The 22649-nt window shown below is 41.7% G+C and overlaps 1 protein-coding gene across 1 annotated transcript in view; it reads left to right on the top strand.

The window, feature by feature from the left end:
* The window catches only part of GMDS (GDP-mannose 4,6-dehydratase), a gene marked incomplete at its 3' end in the record, with an annotated part of 554110 nt that overhangs the window by 439813 nt on the left and 91648 nt on the right, over nucleotides 1–22649 (top strand). Inside the window, exon 8 of the mRNA XM_084228918.1 lies at nucleotides 77–195. Coding sequence (XP_084085044.1) covers nucleotides 77–195 — 119 coding nt within the window. The remainder of the gene's footprint in view (nucleotides 1–76; nucleotides 196–22649) is intronic.

The raw sequence follows: 22649 nt of genomic DNA, 5'->3' as shown, positions 1-22649 counted from the left end.
TGTGTTGGATGACATTGTATTTCCCAAGTGGCAGTGGGTGCAACTTTAACATGGATTTGCCTCTCTCTCTTTCTAGGCCATGTGGCTGATGTTGCAGAACCATGAGCCGGAAGATTTTGTCATAGCAACCGGGGAAGTCCACAGCGTTCGAGAATTCGTAGAGAAGTCATTTCTGCACATTGGGAAAACCATTGTGTAAGTACCACTGCGAGCTGGCTTCTAAGCAGGTGCTCTTTACACGTTTGCTGGCAGTTTTGTGTGTGTGCTTGCCATTCCACCTCCCTGGGTCCATCTCTTTCCTCCTTTACTCTCTTACAAAGCATCACAGAAGGATTCTTCTGTTCTTCCCTGCACCCAGCTCTGGTTATAATCTGTCTGAAGTCTGTCACCATCGAAACTCAGTCTTTTTCAAGATGTGTCTTATCCTTTCCATTTTTTTAATGTTTACGTTTTTATTTTTGTTTTGGTAAAATTTTCATTTTTTTTTTTTAATTTTAGGTTTTCTAGTAGGGCTTCATTACTATGGGTAATTCGAGTCTTACCAGATCAGTGTGATAACTCTGCACAATCTTTTTTAAGTCCTTTATTTTATATTTTAAAAATTTGAAACCATAGAAAACATTTCTTTCCTCAGCATCTCCACCAATAAAGACCTTGCCCCCAGCTCCTCACCACCTTGGATTTAGCACATTTAGTTTCAGATACATTGCCAGTAGCCTTCATCTCTCCAAAATATTGAGAGTAGGTGACCAACCAGATTATCCATCACCCTGGACTTCCGTGTGTATCTCCTGTGAACAGTGACATTCTTCCAAATAAGTCCAAAATTCAAATTTCATCAAAATGAGGAAATTCACACTGATACATTACTATTGTCTACTCCTCCATTCTCACTATAGTTTTTCCACTTGGGCCAGTGCAATGCTTTATATCAAGATGATTTGGTTTATGATCATAGACCACGTTCTTTTTGTACATTGTATGAATTTTAAAGTCAGTGTTTATTGGAATATTTGAAATATTTGTGGGAAATTCCTGATAATAGATGGAAGATTCTTTATTTGACAGTTTTTTTTTAATTGTGGTAAAATATATATGATACTATATAGAACATAAAATTTATCATTTTATTTGCTTGTTGATTTTGATTTTTACTTAATTATAATTAGTCTTTTTCCTGCTCCCTTATTTAGGTTTTCTAAATTTCTGCTATGAGTGAGACCATCTGGTATTTTACTGGGGGTGAGGGGAGGAGAGATTAAGGTCAAAATAAGGGGAGTGGGAGCTGTATGGGGAATATAACCAAAATGAAAATGCATACACTGTGCAAAAATGAAAAATGATGTAAAAAATATATAAAATAAAATTAAAATTAAAAAAATTATCATTTTAATTATTTTAAGTGAATAATTAAGTAGCATTAAGTACTTGCACAATGTTATAGAACCATCACCACCATCTATCTCTAGAAATTTTTAATCTTCCCCAACTGAAATTCCATTAAACAATAACTCCTTATCCCCTTTAACCTCTCAGCCCCAGAATATGCCTGCCCAAGGTATTTCATATAAATGGAATCATCTGATGTTTGCTTATTTCAGAAAGTTTAACATCCCCACAGTTCATGCTTGCTGTAGCACATGTTGGAATTTCATTCCTTTTCAAGACTCAGTAGTATTCCCTCCTCCAGTCCACCGTGGTCCATATAGACCACATCTGATTATCCATTCATCTGTCATTGGACACTTGGGTTGCTTCTAACACTAGGGTATCGTGTGTGTGCATATACAAATACCCCTTTTAAGACCCAGCCTCCGGTTCTGTGGGGTGTATACTTTGGAGTGAAATTCCTGGGCCACACTGTAATTCTGTTTAACTTTTTGAATAACTGCCCAACTGTTTTCCAAAATTCATTTTGGAAACATAAGAAAGATTTCCATGTCTAGCTGTGCTATTGTTAACAGAAATCAGATTAAATTTTCTATGTTAGAAAAAAAATAGGAAACTAGATAAAATAATGTGACAACTGTTATAAACATTGGACAACAAGAAGTGCAGGACTCTGACTTCTGGTAGAAAAAAAAAAATGACATGAACCCCCACAGTCACCTGGACCTTCTTCCTGGAGGCAGAATCGTGACCATGGAGCATAAACAAGAAGCCTCTAGCAGAGAACAACTGTGGTAGAATTGAGGAGTGAGAGATCTAAATCAGAGAATCTCAGACAACTGGGCATTGTAGGGCAGAATTCTAGAATGGTGGGACCTATAAAGAAAAAGAGTTTCAGAAACCTGCATGAGGACCCACTTGAGTATTTATGAACACTTAGGTGTATGTGAAGAAATTACATAAGTTTGAGCAGAGGGCTCCCTGGGAGCTGGGAACTCAATGTTTCTTAGTGTTTACTCCAGTTGGGAGGCAATTCAGTTTCAACCAGCCATAAGGGAGAATCCTTGTTCATCACTCAGAGAATGCAATATGGATTCCAGAAGGGCTCTGCTCTCAGGAATCCCTAGAGGAAAGGCGACTCTAGACTCAGTGTAACACAGTTTAAAAACAAACTTCAAAAGGATCAAACAAGACACAAATAACTTAGCCTCCTACCATAACAAAGCCCAATGTTCTTCAAAGGAAGACGGTAAAATCTAGACTCAACAATATAAAATTTTTAATGTTCAGCTTTCAGTCAAAAATTAGTAGGTGTATCAAGAAACAGGAAAATGTGACTTATGACCAAGAGGAAAAAAAAAAAGACTGAGGAATAATAAAAGATAGTGTGAGCACACAAAGATATTAAAATAGCTATTGTAATTATGTTTAAGTGCTTAAGAAAAACATGAAAATGGGCCGTCCCAGTGACACAGCGGTTGAGCGCTGGGCTGCGAAGCTGCCCACAGCCTCTGCAGTGCCGGTTCGATCCCCAGCCGCCAGCGAGAGTCCCACATGGTGCGCAGACCTCTCCTGCCATGTCCACTGCTCCCCTCAGCAGTGTATTTTGTCGTCTGCCTGTTCCGCTCCCCACTTTGGCTCTGGTGAATTCTCTCGCCCTCCCGTGCTTCTGACTGTACCCAGTGCTTGTATAAGTAAGTAAATAAATAAATCTTTTTAAAAAAAGAAAAAAAAAAGGAAAAAAAAAAGAAAAACATGAAAATAGTGAGGAGAGTGAAAATAGGTTTCAAAAAGAGGCAGATGGGAGATGGAAAAAATTAAGTATCTTAAATGAAAAATTAACAGTTGGTATTGATAACAGATTAGATACTTCAGGAAAAATGATGATTGAGCTCACAGAAATAATAATAGAAATGATCCAAGATGAAGCACCGGGGGAAAAAAAAGAACTGGGGCAGGGAGGGGACAGAACAGCGCTTCAGTGACCTACAGGAAAATATCAAACAACATGTGTGTAGTAGGAGTCCCAGGGGGAGGAGAGGGGAAGGCACTGAAAAGAAGAAATAATGGCCAAGATTTTTCCAAATTTGATGACTACAGTAAAACCAGAGATGCTCAAGAAGCTTTAAAAAATCCCTCAACAGGATAAGCACAAAGAAAACCTCACCAGGATACATCATAACCAAATTATTGAAAACAAATTCCAAAGAGAAAATCATTGAAACAGCCAGAGAAATAAGGTAATTACTTGGAGGAACAAATGGAACATTTTGTTGTCAGAAGCTGTGCAAGGCAGAAGATAATGGAACAGTATTTTTAAATTGCTGAAGGAAACTTGCAACCTAGACTTCTATATCCAGAGAAAGTGTTCCTAAAATGGAGATGAACCAAGACTTTCTTCATAGAAAGGCTGAGATGGTTCTTTCAGCATACATTTAGGCAAGAGGAAGGTGATATTAGTTCAAAACTTGGATCTCTATTTTTTTTAAAGATTTATTTTATTATGCATACAAGGACTGGGGTACAGGCCAGAGGTATAGGGGGTGAGAGGATTCATCAGAGACAGAGTGGGGAACAGAACAGGCAGACTGACTGAAACACACTGCTGAAGGGAGCAGCGGGCAAGTCAGGAAGGTCTGCTGTGCCATATGGGTAGCTCCCCGACCAGGGGAACTGAACTTGTGCTGCAGTGGCTGCGGAGAGCTTCATAGGTTGCATCTTAACCCCTTGTACCACCAGGGAGGCCCAGATCTCTATTGAAGAATGAAAAGCAAGAGAAATAGTAAATATGTGGGAATATATAAAATGTTTTCCCTTCCTCATTTTAAAATCTCATTAAAAGGGCCTCCCTGGTGGCGCAGGCAGTTGAGCGCAGCACTGTGAAGCTGTCTGCAGCCTGTGCAGCGTGGGTTCGATCCCAGCCTGAGGGGGAGATACCCATATGGTGCAGCACACCTTTCCTGTCTCTCCAGCTGCTCCCCTCAGCAGTGTATTTCAGTCAGTCTGCCTATTCTGTTACCCGCTCTGTCTCTGGTGAATCCTCTCACCCTCCCGCATATCTGACCTGTACCCTGGTTCTTGTATGCATGAATGAATAAATCTTTAAAAAAATAAATAAAATCTCATTGAAAGGTGATTATTGAAAGTCAATATAATAACAATAGAGTATGAGGTTTCTAATACACATATAAAAATAAATCTTATGACAACAGTAGCGCAAAGTATAGGAACAGTATGGAAAAATTATTATGTTTTTAAGATCCCTACACTAGATGTGTGTTGGTATAAAATTATTTGAAGAAAGACTGCAATAAATTAATATGCAAACTATAAACTCAGGAGCAACTAGTACAACAAAGCAAAATGAAAAATAGCAATATGTGGAGTTAACATGGAATTCTTTAAAAATATACAATCTAAAAGAAAGCCAGAAAGAGGGGGTAGGAACAAATAACATGGGACTAAAAGAAAATAGTAACTATATTGATAGTCACATCTAGTGTAAATATTCTAGATACTTTAAGAGGGAGATGTTGCTGGATTTGATTAAAAGGCAATATGCTATCTACAGGAGACACATTTTAAACATAAACTATTAGACTAAAAGTAAAAAAAATAAAATAAAATCATATGAACACTAATTGGAATGATGATATTTATATGAGGCATATCAGACTTCATATAATCTAGAAGGAATATAAAAAGTTGTTTCATTATTTTAAAGGGAACAATTATGAAGAAAAAGTTTTGTGTGTATATGTACCCAGTTACAATTACTTCTGGATACTGACAGAATTGAGGGGAAAAAAAGACAAAAAAAAATTGTAATTGGATGCTCCAAAACTCCTCTCTCCATAACTAACAGAGCAAGTGACAAGAAATCTTTGAGGATATGGAGATCTGATCATAATAAACCTCTTGACTTAATTGACATATATAGAATATGTCACTCATCTAACCAAAAATATCAGACTACACACTAAAATTTACTTGAAATAGTCCCCAAGATAGATCTATGCTATGTACCATAGAAGAAGTCTATAAATTTCAAAGAATTAAAAATGCAAGACTGTTTTCTGATAAAAAATGAAATTCAACTACAAATCACTAACAGAAAATATTTAAAGCTCCCCAAATATCTGGAAGCCAAACAACATACTTCTAGATAATTCACAGGTCAAAGAAAAAACAAGGAAAATTAGAATATATTTTGAATTAAATGAAAATGAAAAGAGCATATCAAAATTTGTTGGCTACAGCTAAAGCAGTCTTTAAAGCGACACTAAGGGCTTTCAATGTTAATATTAAAAAGGAAAGAAGATCCCAAATGAGATACCTAATCTTCCAGATTAAGAAGCTAGAAAAAGAAGAGTAAACTCAATACAATCAGAAAGGAATTAATAAAGATAAAAATAGAAATCAATGATATAGGAAACTGAAAAACAGTGGCAAGAAACAATACAACCAAAACCTGGATAAACCTCTATCCAGACTGACCTGGATAAAAAGAGAAGATACATTATATATTATATATAATTATATATATGTATATATATGAAATAAAAGAGGAACCATACCTGCAAGTCCTCCTGTCATTAACAGAATAATAAGAAATAATATGAATGACTTTTTGCCAATGATTTTGTCAAAATAGACGAAAAGGACATATTTCATGAAAGACACATTGCCAAAATGACTCAAGAAAAATGTAAAAATCTTAATAGTTCCATATCTGTTAAAGAAACTGAATTTCACTGGTGATTCTATCAAACATTTAAGAAAGTAAATAATACCCTTCCTATACATAAAAGAGAGAACCCTTCTAACTCACTTATGAGGCCCTGATGCTAACAACAAAGACAACATAAGCAAAGAAATCTATGGACTAATATTCCACATGGACATAGAAACAAACAAACAAAAATCACTTAAAAATATTACTAAGTTAAAAGTTTAGGCACCTTAGCCAGGTGTGGTTTATCCTAGGAGTAGAGGTTGATTTAACATTTGAAAACCCATATAATTCACCATATTTATAAAACAAAAGAGAGAAACCATGTGATTTTTTTTCAATAGATGCAGAAAAAGCATTTGACAATAGTCCGCAATTATTTTTAAAAAAATCTTTCAACACATTAGGAATTGAAGGAAATGTCTTCAATCTGATAAAGTGCCTCTGTGAAAAACCCATAGTTAATATCTTAATCATAACTGCCTGAATGCTAGATCCCTAAAAATCATGATCAAGGAAAGGATGTCAACTTCTGCCCTTTCTTTTTAACAGTGTCCTGGAGATCCTGACCAAAATTAAAACTAGAAAAATAAATGAAAGAAAGGATTACAGCTATCTTCATTCACAGAAAGCATGATGGAGTATATAGAAAACCAAAGTAATCTACCAAATAAAAACTAACAAGTTATTTAGTAAAGTCACAGTACAAGTTGTATACCTCAAAATCAGTTTTATTTCTGTGTACTGCCAATGGAAAATTGACATTTTTTGAAAAGTACAATAAAATCAGAAAAACCTGAAACACTTAAAGATTAATTTAATAATAAAATATAAGAAAGATTTGTTCGCTAAAATCTAAAAAGTATTGATGTAAGAAACAAACAAAAAAACTTAAGTAAATGGAGAGCTACAACGTATTCTCAGATTGGAGGACTAAATGTTGATAAATGTTGATTCTCTTCAAATTCAGTGCAATTCTGATAAAAGATAATGGGATTTCTTGGGTAGAGAATGACGAACTAATTCTAAAATTTATATGGAAATGGAAAGGTTCTCCTATTGTTTTGAATAGAAAGATCAGAACTGGAGTACATTTAGACCCTTACTTTAGACTTCTTTTAAGGCTTAACGGCCTGGTATTGACCTAACAATAGACTTAAAAATCAATGAAGCAGAATAGAAAACCCAGAAATAGACTGACATTTTTATGGCCAATTGAATTTTTACAAAGATGTCAAGGTAACTAATTGGAAAAGGATAGTCTTTCCAACAAATGGTGCTGGAACAATGAACAGCCAAGGTGGGGTGAAGAAAGTGAAACCCAACCCATATCTCATACCATGTGTATACCTCATGTGTACACCATGTGCAAAAATTGAAATGGGTCATAAATCTAAATGTAAGAATGAAAACTTAAAAACTGTGATATGAAAACAAAGCAGAAAAGCTCTGTAACCCTAATATAGGCAAAGCCTTTTTTTGGATTGTTTCCCAATTGTAGAGTTTTGAGCTTTTGTATTTTATAAATATATTTTCCTATAATTCAATTTACCATTCTTTGTGACTATTTGTGTGTGCATTTGCATTAGATTAATGTTTAGATTAATTTGGGGAGGAAGTAAGGGCTTCTTAAGACACACAGATAAGCAAGAACCCTAATAGAAGAAATGATGAAATGAATATAACAGTTGAAAAATCTCAGCTCTTTGAAAGTGACAATTAAGAAGATGGAAAGGCAAGCTTTGGTCTGGGAGAAAATAAACATATTACATATGTCTGACAAAGGACTTGTGTCTAGAACATAGAAAGATCTCCCATAACTCAAATATAAAAAAACAACTCAGTTGGAAATGGGCCAAATATCTGAACAGATACTAAACAGAAGAAAATATGCAAATGGCCCTCTGAACATGAAAAGATGTTCAAGTTGATTAGTCACCTGGGAAACACACATGAAAGCCACTACACTCCCTTTAGAGTGCCAAAATGGAAAAATCAACCATGCTAGGTATTATTGATGACCCTGCTGGAACAACTGGAACTCTCATATGTTACTGATGAAATTTAAAAATGGTATAATGGCTCTGAAAAATAGTCTGCTTTCCTTATACAAATCAAATCTATATTTACCATATGCGTAGCCATTTTCCTAGACACTTACCAAAGGAAAATGAAAATACATGCCCACATGAAGACTAAAACATGAATATGCATAACAGCTTTATTCCTGAAAAAGCAACCCCTCCCCAAGTCCAATCAGTCAGTGAATACATGTATGGTGGGTCTGGTGGGTCCATGCAAAGGAATACTATCCAGTCATGAACAAAAGAAAATTAATGATGTACACAGCATCATGGGTGAATGTTAAAATCATTACACTTTTTGAAGGACATCAACTGCAAAGGAGTACATATCGTGCCATTCCATTTACGTGATATTCTAGAAAAGAGTAGTTTGTTCAGAAAGCCCATCAGTGGCTGCCTGAGCATGACTGAAGCTGAGGGTGGATGAGTGGCTGGGAATGAAGGACATGGAATCTTTTGGGGCTGATGGAAATAGTTTATATCCTGATGTGGTGGTTCTAGGAGTACATGCATTTTTCAAAACTCATAAAACTATGCACCCATTTTATTGCTTGTAAATTATATGTCAATATATAGTTGACCCTTGAACACGGTGGGGGTGAGAGGCAGAGACCCTCAGTTGACGATTTAAGTAGAACTTATTGTTGATTTTTCATATCCATGACTCCACGTCTTGGGATTCATCCACTCTGAGTTGATGCACTATTATACAACTATTAAAAATGCTTATGAGGAATATGGACAACATGCAATCTGATAATGCGAATGGCAAGTGGAGCAACAAAAAACCATGAATCGTGTAGATCTATGGTATGACTAGTGTACTAACAATATGACTGACAAAGATGAAAGAAAGCACAAAATTGAATCATGACAATTTCTACATGAGAGAATTATGAGTGACTTTTTTTTAAATAATAAATTTTATTTTTATATTCCCCCATACAATTGCAAACCTCCCATTCTGACCCCAATCCCTCCCCTTCCAGCCCCCACCCCCCAAAAAGTGTCTCTGGTTCATAGTTTTTTGTTGATTTTGATTTTCACTTTCTTATAGTTATTCTTTTTCCTGGTCCCTTATTTAAGTTTTCTAGATTCCTGCTATGAGTGAGACCATCCGGTATTTTTCTTTTTCTTTTTGGCTTATTTCACTGAGCATGATCCCTTCCAACGCCATCCATGTTGCTGCAAATTGCATGTGTTTCTCTTTTTTGAATGCTGAGTAATATTCCATGGTATATATGTACCACATCTTCTTGATCCAGTCATCTATTTTTGGGCATTTGGGCTGTTTCCAAAGCTTAGCTATTGTAAATAGTGCTGCTATAAACATAGGGGGTGCAGGTGTTCTTTGGAATTGATGTTTCTGTGTCCTTTGGGTAAATACCTAGGAGTGGAATTGCTGGATCATATGGAAGCTCTATGTTTAGTAGGTCCAGAAATCTCCACACAGCTCTCCATAGTGGTTGGACCAGTTTGCACTCCCACCAACAGTGTAGAAGAGTTCCTTTTTCTCCACACCCTCGCCAACATTTGCTGTTGCTAGTTTTTTTAATATGTGCCATTCTCACTGGTGTAAGATGGTATCTTATGGTAGTTTTGATTTGCATTTCCCTGATTACAAGTGACTTTTTGTGCTTTCCTCTTTATCCAGATTTCCTAGTATGACCTTATATGTTTTTCTGGCAAAAAGTTACCTGACCCCAATCTTTTTAATTAGGGGCGAGCTGATAAAGGAATCACCAAAGAAGACTCTTTTGAAAGGTATATGAAAGTTGGCTATGCTCTCCTCTTGGAGATTATATTCAGTTTCAGTCCCCAAGTCATCCTTCCGTCCTCTAGTCCCCTGGGAGAAGAGCCTACTGTTTTGACCTACTACTACAGTCTTTCACAAAGTAAGATGCTATTCCAGGAGATGTCTTAAAAAGTTTCCCACATCTAAATTACTTAGAAAATATAAAATAAAATACATTTTAAAAAGAAAAGAAAATACTGCATATTATAACTCCCTCTTAGAGAATCACCAGCAAAGAAACTGGTCAACTTTATTTAACCCAACATTTCCCAAGCTTAATTTTTAAATTAACAATAAAAGCTGCACAGACAGTGGAATTCTGTGGGTCACCAGCTGGAAAATATTCTCCCGCCCAGCTGAGCTCCAAGGTGGCCAGGACGTCTGCTTCCTTTCCTCTCAGGTTGCACTCACATCAGGAGTCTTCCTCAGTAGACAAGGCCCAGGAAAGCAGTTGAATAGCTTTCACTAATGTCTCTTTCTAGCCATGGCCTCCACTTTGTTTCAAGGCTAACACACAAATCAAGCCTTTGGCAGATAATTCAAAATAGCGACTGAGCAGCATCTAAAATTTTGGTGAAATAAAAATCTTTTTTCAAATTCTTCCAGGAGAGAGGGATGGAGGTGAGTTGCCAAACATCTTAGATGAACTGAGGTCCTTACCCTGTCCCGTGGGTAAGAGTCCTGGATTGTGGAGCCTATCTCTGGGGCCACCACCCCCTGTGTGCCCAGTGCCTGTTCAGGTCTTTCTGAGTCTTATAGTTGGAGTTGTGGGAACAGAATGTTTACAGGGCATATTCTTCATAGTTTGTCTGAAAATATAAAATTCCTTCTCAGGGCCAGATAATAAAATCATGATGGCTTGGTGAAGGCTGTCTGCAAGTTATGTTCTATTGTTTGTTTGGTTTTTTAGGTTTTTTTCCAATTTCCTTCCTCTGAATCTACTTTGGGCCCCCTTCATCAGCATACCGATCTCAGCTGGAAGAAGAGTAAGGAGGCCACAGGCAATTGCATGTGCTGGGGCCTGGCTGCTCCTGGGCTTCACAGTCCTGCTGCAGCTGTGAGCTTTTGACAGGGCAGCAAGGCCTTCTTGGGAACTCTGTCCGCACAGTCAGAAACCAGGCAGAAATGCATAAGGAAAACACACTGCAATATGAACAAAGCTCAGAAGGCCAAAGACAGAATTGTACTTCCGGAACTCCTGGTTTTATTGTGACTTGGAGAAACGTGCTTTTCTGGACTGTCAGGAGTGCATGCCTCTTTCTTCTAAGGGTGTTGTTTTAATTTAATCCACTACTTAGTCTCTTTCATTCCTAAGACTTTCATCCTCATCTGTAAACAGTGGGCATGATATTGTGTACAGGCCAGTGCCACGTTCCCTGGGTTTGGCTCCAGCTTTGCAATTTCCTGTGATTTGAGTATAACTTATAGTCAGCCTTTCCTGTCCATGATTCCACAACCTGGGATTTTCAGTGTCTCCATTTCCCCCCCTATAAAATTGGAGATACTCAGAGTACCTACTTCACAGGGGTGGGGTAAAGATTAAATGAGTTCATATGCACAAAGTACCTAAAACAGTGCCTGCTATATCCTTCTTAGATCTAAATTAAGTATTTGCCATTAATGAGAGAGGTAATTTCATTCAAAATGACATTCGCAATGATGGACCAACTGATTGTATGTTTGGGGATGAGAAGCACTAAAGAAAGGCTCCAGAATGTGTCATGCTTGTGTGACCAGAAGGAACTTAACAGAGATGCTTAGCAAAGGAAGGCAATCACAAGAGAAAGAGCAAACTGTTCTGTAGTCAGAGGTTGTGGACCCAGAGAAGTATCTGATCTTACCAGATTTAGAACACTGATTCTGTATCCTGGAATATGGTTCTCTGTCTTGAACATCCTATAAATCACTTGAAGATCTTGTTAAAAATGCAGATTTGGAATTAGTAGGTCTGGACAGAGCCCGAGATTCTGAATTTCCAGCAAGACACAAAGGTGAGACCAGTGCTGCCCATTCATTTACCCACATTGGGTAGCAAAGCCTGAGAGCATTGTAGAACCCCAGACTGAAATGGACCTTGACCTCACCAAGTCCATTCCATAGCATTACTTACCTTGTTTTCAATCCTCCATGGCTTTACCTATCCTGGTAGACCAGACAGGGGACTCTTTAAAGGCAGACTCTATTTCTGGTCCCTTTCTGTACCTCTCTTTCTGACCAGCATAGGATCAGATGCTTGGTAAACAAATCAATACTTTAATAAGTCAGTAAAGGAAAAAGAATTTTTGAAAATTTGGGGATCTCATTTTACAGATTTTTGGGGAGAGAAAAGCAATAATTGCTTAAAAAATGAAAGGACTGAAAAATTCCCAGGACTTTTCTTGAGAACAGTTCAGTGAGTGCCTGTAACTGGCTTAGTTTCTTCTCCTTTTTCATTCTATTACTGATATGATCATATCGGTGCTAGTTCAGTTTAGTTGCAATTGGGTTGGTAAATTGAGGTTAAAAAGGAGTTCTCTGAACATTCATGTCTGTATAAGTCCAGGAAGGCTCTCCAATGAGATTAGGAGATCTAAACAAGGACCACATCTACCATTTTTCTTTCATCTGGTCTGACAGAGAGAGAAGCAATGATGAACGAATTCTCCAGGGTATAAAAACAAATTTCTGGAAAGTGTCTCTGGGCCTGCTGGGACTACACTGATCTCCAATATGAGATGAGACTGGGCTTGGATGACAAGTGCTGCAGCCCCCGAGGATCACTGAGGTTCAGCCAGTAGTCTTGAGGGACTCAATCCCACCAGCTCTTGATGAGTCACGTTCCTTCAGAGGAAGTAACAATTTAATTTATAAGATCAAAATTTATCCTAACAGTCAGTCCAAAATAACCTTGGAAATTGCAGAATGTCCACGGGCTTATTTGGGGGAGAAATGCTTAACATGCTTCCTCCTATAACATTTTTGTGTTTTAAAACACTTGACATTGCTCAAATCCCAAGAATAGGGAAAAGTCCATGAATCCATGACCAGCGTCCTTATATGTGCAGTAGTCTGCAGGTCATGATGTTTGTGAATCATAATATGTACAGCAAAAAATGTTTGTAATTACCCTTGCAAAATTGCAATCTTCAGTTTTGGCCTTAAGCTCCATCGCTAGAAGCAAATTCCCCCCTATCCTGCAGACCCTGCAGTGCCTCTCCTGAGAGAGCTCCTTGAGCATCTCCTTTCCTCTGGGAGCTGCACTGCAAGAGAATGATCTGGGTTTGGCCTTTGCCTCATTCACCATTGTGTCATCAGTGCCCACAACAGCTAGCCTCCAATGGGTGGTCCGTAATATTTCACAGAGTCCAAGTGGACAGCCCCAAAACCAATTTATCCAGAAAGGCCTGGAGATTGTCTGCTGTCACCCAACTTCTCCAGGTGAGGTTAGCAGGAACCCTTCAATGTGACTCATCCTCACAGTGGTGACAGCTACGGAGAAGCTGCGTTCCCCGGGAAGCTGCAAAAGAAGTGGTAGGACCTGAATTTACCCAGGGCCCTGGAGATGGAGAGGATGGACAGACTGAAAATCAACAGGATTTGGTGAACAATTGGAGCCAAGATTTCTAGTTTGGTTAGTGGCGCCATAGCAATGGAGACAGAAAGCTTTCAGTTAACCCCCTTCAACCCCCCACTAGTTTTTACCTGCTTTGGGCATGAACAGGAAGGTTCTTGATATTTCTCTAAATCTCTGAACTATTCAGTCTCATATTACATGACTTTCAGGTCAGACACACCAATCCGTACCTGGAGCATTTTCACTTGAGCTGTTTAAAGATCTGTCATCACTTTCCATTTCTGCTACAGGTTTGAGACTACCTGTTACAATTTTCACTGAAAAAGGCTTGAGAAAAATGTGTTGCCATTTACATACTTTCAATTGACACAAATATTTGTTGCAAATGATTGATTTTTTGCTTTGAGTTTATTAGAAAATAGCATATTTATTTGCGTTTGGGTGAGGAGGAGGTGTTCAGGGCGGTGGATCAGGGTCACCTGCCTTCCGATCAAGTAGAAGGTGATATCTGGCCACTAGATCTCCCTTGAGAAGGCGCTTATGACAACAGCGTTTTCTCCCAAGAACATTACAGGGTGTTTGTTTGTTTGGAGAAGGTGGTATTGCTGGGGTTACTTTTAGTGTTGTGTTTTGCATTTCACTTTCCGTCAACTTATTGCTAAGTAATGTGAAAAGGAAACATGTTTCTCCGACCATGAAAGTGATAGTAACATAAACCAAACAGGCAAATACTTGTCTTGACTAATTTTCTGTCATTAATCTTGTTGGATTTTGAGAAGAGAGCTGTAAGAATCGCCTGCAACCATGAGAGAGCCGCCATCTGCTGCTGGGTGGGGGAGCTGGGGGAAGAGTTCCCAGCGGTGGAAACACTGCCGTTTGTGGTACTGGACCCACATTTTCAGTAAAAAAAAAAAAAAAAGGCTTGAAAATGATTACATGTTAAAAAAAGAAGCTTGATTCTAAGATCTTCCTGGTGGAGATAACGAGCCATTCAGTGTCCATGACGTCTTCCTCGAAACGGGAATTGTCTCCTGGTGGTATCTCTGGACCCTGGGCTGGAGGATGAACATTAAGAGGATTGTGGAAAGAAAAGCAGTGGATAGTGGTTCTGGTTGTGACTGATGTATCCACCCTAAAGGACTTCTTGAGAATTGGCTGAGGCTAGCACCATGTTAGAATGCATTGCAGGCAAAACACATCCTTTCGATCCATCCTTGATGGGCACGCTTGCCACGTGATGTTCTTCTAAGGGTTCTGCATAGGGGGAGCCAGGGGAAGGAGAATGACCACAGCTCTGCTTTTTCCCTCTGGGCAGGTAACCATACCCTCCACGTGCCCGTGTCCTCCCTAGTGGTGGAAGGTGATATCCAGCCACTAGATCTCCCTTGAGAAGGCACTTATGACAACAGGGTTTTCTCCTAAGAACATTGCAGGGTGTTTGTTTGTTTGGAGAAGGTGGTATTGCCAGGGTTACTTTTAGTGTTGTGTTTTGCATTTCACTTTCCGTCAACTTTTTGCTAAGTAATGTGAAAAGGAAACATCACTGCATCACCTGTGCAGCCTCCGCTGAGCCCCCGCCCCAAGAGCTTTAACTCCCACCTCAGCAGCTTGCCTCATCTTTCTCTGAGACTCAGTCCCACTCATTATCACTCAGGATCTGCCCTTAAAGCTGGAAAAATCAGTCCCTGTGAGAAAGTCTGCATAGAAGGCCTAAAAGTAGGGACATGAGAACTTCCTGGAGACACTAAATGGAACCAGGCCTTGGAAAATATTCACAAAAATTGTAGTCTTCATAAAGGGAGATGGACTGTCAGAAGCTTCCTTCTTGTCTTTCTGGCCTCCCCTCCTCTCTTAGAAAGCTTAGCCCTACTACCACTTTATACATTTATGAGATTTGGCGTTTTGACCCATGAAAAAAACCCATAAAGTGACGTGAACTTTGACGGGAGCAATAGGGTTTTGAACCGCCAGCCTGTGCAGGGCCTGATGTCAGCTTGGTGACACGCTGTGTTCTCATGCCTCGTACTCAGTTGCCCTTCACTGGTCAATTGAAGTTCTTTCACTGAGCATCCAGTAGAGCCTCAAGATGACCACTGTGGTTTTCTTTACCTACTAACAGCCGGCAGAGAACCCAAGACATAGTACCTGCTCAGTAAAGGCGCCCTCTGACCCTCCCTCTTTCTTCTGAAGCCAGACTCCTCTAGAGACCTCTCCCTTCACTTGAGAAGTGTAGGCTTTAATTGGGTGACATGATGGACACAAATGTGTGTGCACAGATGCTGGTGTTGTGCAAATGTATCCTATCAGCACTGAAGTCATGGCCATGATCAAGATTGGCGTGGCAGCTGCCGAAAGGCAGGTGTAAACGGGCCCCTGGCCAAAGGGAGAGATATGGATGGTAGTTAAGAAGAGGGAAAGCATTCCAAGTGGGTGGAATGGCATGAGAAAAGGCATGGAGGCAGGAGTTAGTAAATTACATGTGGGCGAGGGGCAGGCTGATCAACTGGGTTAGACCAGCCCAACCACATTGGGGCATCTCAAGAGATACCCACACCTACAATTCCCTCTGCTTCCCCTGGTGCTTCCCACTCATTCTCCAGGTCTTAGCTTAGACATCCTCCCTCTGGGCAACTCCCTACCCTCAACCAAGTCTGTGCTGGGTGCTCTCTTAGGTCCTCCACCCGCACCTACAGCCATCATTCAGACCCTGGATTGTGGTGGTCGCTGGACCCCAAGCCCCTTGAGGACAGAGGACCCCATCCAGCTTGCTCGTGCCTGTGTCCTCAGCGCCTGGCATCGCTTAGTACTTGGCTCTTCGCAGGTCTCAGTGGAGACAGGTGGCAGGTCAAAGGAAGGGAGAAGGATCAAGTTGGGCAGCTGAAGGATGCTCCCATGAGGAGTACCTGAAATTGGGCTGAGATTCTCATAAGGAATTAGAGCTCTGGTCCTGAAATCACACCTCCCCCACCCAGCCCCCTTAATGAGACCTCCACAGATTCTGCTGACTCCTTTAAAGCGGGAGAAACTTCAACCTCTGTGGGGGTGGGTGGGACACCCCAAGTGAAAATAAAACAGGAGGATAAATCATGGTTACAAGCCCCCAGAAGCTAAGGAAGAAATGCTGAATCTCAGGGAAATGCTAGCCGGGCCTGGGGACATTATCTGCCATTTTTACAGCTGAGGGGAGCAGTAGCTGGCCTTTTTTTTTTTTTCTGAGGGTAAGAGAGCCCCAATAAAGCTGGATGAAAAGAAATGATGTAACTAAAGTGATATGCTTTTACTTTCCAAAGCAATAGAAAAATCTGCTTACAACTAGACGCTCTCAGCAACTAATTTTCCTCTCCTTTTTTGAATCCGCTCCACTTTGAATTAGCACCACTCACCACACTGGACCTTTTCCCTTGTGTTAATCCTACCAATCTGATTCCCTTGAGATAAAGCCTAAGAAAAGGCAGTTGGAAAAATATGAACCTCTCCCATAGTTTCTCAGCAGTCCCAACAGAAAGAAAGCAAGGAAAATGGAGAGCCATTGGCAACTCTTACTGAAAATAATGTTTGGGAGGGGCCTCCCCAGGAAAACGACAGTGTCCATTTCAAAGGGAACCCCACCCATGCTGCTCATTCCAACCTGGTGAGGTGGAGGTGCTGCCAACCCCTGTCCTGGGTGGCCTCCTGGAAATCACTTGGCCCCTCACCACCGTTTCCCCACAGACACGCTGCAGGTTGTCCTACCTGCCCGCCTTGGGGTGCGGCCTCACCCGTCAGCGTTGACAAGGGGTGCTGATCGGGAAACCCCAGAAGGAACAGGCCTTCACCCGAGTGGGTGCAGCGCTGTCCTGGGCTTTGATTTCGTTTTTCAGACACAGATTATAAACCCTTCTGTTTTGGTGTAGAACTCACAGAGCTGGGTCTTGTGTTTTTCCCCACTCTGACAATGTGTTTTAACTGATGCCCTTAGACCAGTCCCGTTTAAAGTGGTGACTGGAAAAAAGAAAAAGAAAAAAGTGAAAACACCAAAAACTGAGCATTCTTGTCCTTGGACCGAGCCGCCCGCTTTGTCATTGCCTGCTCTTGCGTTTGGTCACGATTCCTGTCTTCATCCCTCATGTTCTGCCTTTAATTCTAATTCAACCTTGGTTTTTTCCATTGTACTTTTTTTTGGTGTCATTGATTTCTCTTTTCATTTACCAGTGTGACAACTGGAAGCCCCTTATTGGAAAACAATTATTATGATGCATATAATTAAAATGGAAAAAGAGTCAGCCTGAGGGGAGAGGAGTGCGCCCCATTTCAACAGCAATGTGGAAGAGTCGCCCAAACTCAAGGCTGCCCGTGTCCGTGGTCCAGCCTTTAGATGAGTGTTGGGTTTCAGACACCAGAGTTGGTTCTGTGAGGATCACAGTGGTCCCCGAACTTAAAAGTGAGGTGCTGTCCTCTCATGTTCCTCCAGCAGGCTCCCCCTCCCTCTGTGAACAGCCCCTCCTCTGCCCTCAGTCTCCCACCGACATCTTGACATTCTCAGATCCTCCCGCCTTTACAAATCCACACACACACCCCCCCAACACTAATGCCCTGCCTCTTTCCCTTCTCTGCCCGGATGTTCCATAGAGTCGCCTCTCCTGGCTGCCTCCCTCTCCCCACCTCCTCCCTCCCTCTTCACCTCCCACCAGTTCACCTTCTGCCCCATCCCTCTCTCAGAGCTGCCCTGACATCCCCAGGGACCTGCAGGCTGCCCAAGCCTTGCTCCAGTCCTCTGCCCTGAAGTCTCCCCAGTGTGTGGCATCATCCAACCCCCCTTTCTCCCTCCCCCTTCCCGCCCCTTGTAGACAAACACACCTCTTCCCTCAGTTCCAGAGGTCAGCAAGCACCTCCAGATTCCCAGACACCCTCCTCCTCCTCTTCTCTGGACATGATCTCCCACCCAATGGGTGGTTTCCTCTGTGGGGGAGATGGGAGCCAGACTTTGTTGGCTCCAAAAACATCAGCTCCTCTGGCTCTCCAGAAAGCAGAGTGGGAGGAGATGTAGGGGAAGTGCTGGGGCTTTAGGGGAGAGGGTGGGGCAGAAAGCCTGACGGAGCTCCCACTGTGTCCTGGGGCAGGGCCAGCAGTGGACGGGGCTCCTGGGAGGGGCTGGTGGGCCAGAGCTGCTCTTAGCAAAGTTGGCTTTTGGAATGACTTTCCCTCGTTGTTTTTCTTTTTCTTTTTTTTTTTTTCTTTCCACTTACTCCAGCACACTATTTAAACTCTAATCATCCTACAGGAATTGCCACACACCCCAGGGATCTCCCACCCCCACCCCCCTCCTCCCCATTTTCCCAGCTTGTCCTGTCCCTTGTTTGGGTCACTTCCTGTCTGGAAATGTAAGCGCTTCAGCTCTGCTAATTGTCTCCATTTACCACAAGATAAAGATTTGCTCTGCTCGGTGTTTTTCTGTTCTCTCTCTCTGGAAACCCTATTGTACTCTGTTATATAGTCTTTTGGCTGATTATTTTGGCATTTACCTCCATGTTTCTAAATGTTTTCATTGCTGGCTCTTGATTTTTCCCTTCCAGGCATTATCTAGTGGCCTTCCCCTTATTCAGCAAGAGGGTTCTGTCCTCTTTTCCTCCCTTGGCCTCATCACTCCCTACTCTTAGCTCAGGGTCACATTACAATGGGCTGCCAGCAGTGCCCCTTACCAGGACGAGTCCTTTGTGTTCACCAGGTGACACAGGGTGACATTTGTCTTCCGCGTTGTCTCTCTCCAGTCATTTCATTGTGCTTTTGTCCCTCCCTCCGCCCCACACTTTTCCCCAACCAGGGAAGATGTTCAGGCCAGTGGTTACCCTATCTGTGATGTCTTCCTGAAGCAAGCCCCCTAGACTCTTCTGCCCTGACCCCAGCTGGACCCCTGCATGTTCTTGCCTTCGTGCCCTCTGGAGGGGTCTGTTAGCTGCTCTCCTGAGTGGCTCTCCTCTTTCCTGACATCTTTTTAAAAACTCTTTGCTTTGGTTAAGCAAAATCTTAGTTTCCTGAGAAGGATGCATGTTAGGCAAGAAAGTTTCAACCAAATAGCTCTGAAGGTATCTTTTCTCGGCTGTCAAAATGAGTGAGGTAGCTGACGTACAATTCTAGGGGGTAAATCTTTTTTCTTGCGAATGTTGTAGGCTCTGTCGCTGGCCTTTTGAAGTGCAGTGGCGCTGTGGACAAGGGGAATCCTCTGACTCTCCCCATGTGTCCTGTCTGGAAATTCCCCAAGACTTCCCTTTGTCCCAGACCTTCCCTGGGACATGGGTCTAGTCACTTCACCATCTGGAACTCTTTCTTGGATCCTTTCAGTCTGAGAATGTGTGTTCTGGTCTCACCAATTTTCTTGATTCATTTTAAGATAATTATTTGCTCTGCTCCATTTTGCTGTACTCTCTCTCTCTCTCGAAATCCTCTTATACTGACCTCTTGAGGCCATCCTCTGATTTTCTTACCTTCCTCCTGGTTTTTCTTTTTTTTTACCCCCCTTGATTAAAAAAAAAAAGAAAGAAAGAAAGAAAGATCTTATTTAAAATTAGCCAGCTGGACTCAGTGTAGAGGATCCCTATTTTTTTGGCTACATGCAAAGCACCCTAGTCAGGAGCCAGTCAGTATACCTACTTCTTTCCATCTGCTTGATCAAGCTTGACCTTGGCTAAGTCAATGTCATGGAGATGCTTCACCAAATGTTTTCTCTGGTGCTCCTTGGCCTTGACAGCCACTGTGAACACAAGGATATGCTGTATTCTCTCTTCTTGGTGGTCCGGGGGAGTTGGTGACAGCACAGGGCCAAGCTGGTGTCTTCTGGGGGTGCTCTTCCCAAGACATTTGGGTGCCCTCAGAGCTGCTGTGTCTTGCGCCACCAGAAAGTGGATGATCTTTTTCTTGTGGGTGTGGATCATGCAGCACTGCTTCCTTGGCCTTCAAGCTTTTGCTTTGGCTTCAGCTTTGGGAGGGGCAGGGGCTTCCTTCTTCACTTTCAGCTCCATCTTCTTGAAAAGGATTTTCCTTTCAGGTTTTTCATCTCAACATCTACCACCTGGTAGAGTGCCTCAGCTTGAACTTCAAAATCTTCTTTCAAATTTTACTTTCTGCATTTTTTTTTTCAATCTCTAAAATCTCTTTTTTTCAAATTGTGTCTCTTTATATAGTATCCCATTCTAGTTTCTTTTCTACCTTTTCTTGTCTGACTGAGGAGATCATTAATCCTTTATCTTTCCCCTGTTCTAGTTTCCCCCCTGTGTGGCAGCTTTTCATTTTGTTATGATTTTTTTTTTTAAAGATTTATTTATACAAGCACTGGGTACAGTCAGAAGCATGGGAGGGTGAGAGAATTCACCAGAGCCAGAGCGGGGAACAGAATAGGCAGAGTGACGAAATACACTACTGAGGGGAGCAGCAGGCAGCAGGAGAGGTCTGCGCGCCATGTGGGACCCACCCTGGAGACCGGGGATCGAACCGGCGCTGCAGAGGCTGCAGGCAGCTTTGCAACCCAGTGCTCAATTGTTGCACCACCAGGGGAGGCCCCATTTTGTTATGATTTCTGTCTTTCATGTAGGGGGTCTCCCTCATGTGTGTGTCTGTTAATCCTTTGTTTTCTGCTCATGTTTCAAAGTGGAAGCCTAAGAATCTCATTGGGCATTTGTGAGGACAGAGTTGTCTGTGTCCCTAGAAGGTGACATGACCAGGAGTCAGTTATAAGCTGTGAGCCCAGAGCCAAGTCCTCCTCCTCCTCTCTGGAAGGGGAGGGCTGCATCCCACATACCTGCAACACACACATCATCCTTGTTTTCGACAGGTCATTCCACCTTCGCTAGGTCCCAGACCTTCCATCTGCAACCCTCTGCAGGGAGGGTGAGGCAGTGGCCCCATGATGTGGAATCTGGGGTAGGATTGGGCCCAGACTGCTCACAAGGAAAGTTGTCATGAGCCCTCACTCCTAAGCATCCGTGGCCTTCCCCACTGTTGCTTCAGAGTCCGGCTCTTCTCAGTTCCTTCACATCCACCCATCTACACTCCAACTTCCAGAACATGGTTTCTCCTTCCTTTTTCCTGTTCTTCTAGCCTGTGTGAGATTATTCCTTTCCTAAAAGGGGCCTAGGGAAAGCACAAAAGTGTGTGCAAGCCACCATCTTTATCCAGAACCCCCTCACTCCTGGGACTGCTTTATGTCGTTGGCTCAATTTTCACTGCTGACCACCTCCTATTCCCATACCTGTGTCCTGATAAAATAGTGCTTCTTAAAATAATTGCTGGAGCCATTTGAGATATTCCTGGTGCTGCTCTGAGGTTCTGCCCTCTCACTTCCAGACATTCACTTTAACAGTCTCCTAAACTTGATTTACACAGTTCACTTTGCTTTTGTTGTTCCTTAAAGGGATTCCTAGTTGAGTAGATTTTAATAGCACCTCCTCTTGCCTAAGTGGGCTCAATTCTGTTATTCTTCAATAATTTCTATTGCCCTTTAATGCTTATTAGGTGCCAATAATTTCTTTTAAAGGTTGAATTATACAGGATCTCTGCTCGCTAAGCTGCCAATCTGAAGCAGTGGGCAGCCATGCCTGTTCATTAGCTGAATCCTCTACTCCCTGTCAAGCCACCTTCATTTCATTAACCTTGCAGCTCTGCTTTGAGTCATAACATTGCTTGTTAGGACAAGTTAGCTGTTACCTCTTACTTGTTAATACAAGTGTTTCGTGTATTGTTGTAACTGAATGTTTTTTGGCCCTTGGCCGAAACGTTTCCTTACTGCCCTCCTGCAGACCTAGTGCAAATTAGAAATGGGTTTTACCAACTCAGTTCAGCTGTGAGCCATTTCCTGGTTACAGCCATTCCTGGTTATTTTGCACCGCTGTATTAACCGCCGGGGCAATGCCATGCCCTCAGAGACAGTCTGGGCTGGACGGTGTTTGCAAGATGGCATCCGGGACAAGTTCCGGCCAAGGAACAGAGACCTGTGTGCCGTGTGCTCGTCCTACAGGGACCTGAGTGGCCACAAACTCAGCCCTAACAGATTCCTTTCCTTTTAAAAATTACTATGTTGTTGTTGTTGTTTTAACTACAGTCACAATTCCCAAATGTTAGCATCCG

The sequence above is a fragment of the Talpa europaea genome (assembly GCF_964194135.1).
Source record: "Talpa europaea genome assembly, chromosome: 2".
Classification (NCBI taxonomy): Eukaryota; Metazoa; Chordata; class Mammalia; order Eulipotyphla; family Talpidae; genus Talpa; species Talpa europaea.
This window is presented reverse-complemented; position numbering and strand designations above follow the sequence as displayed.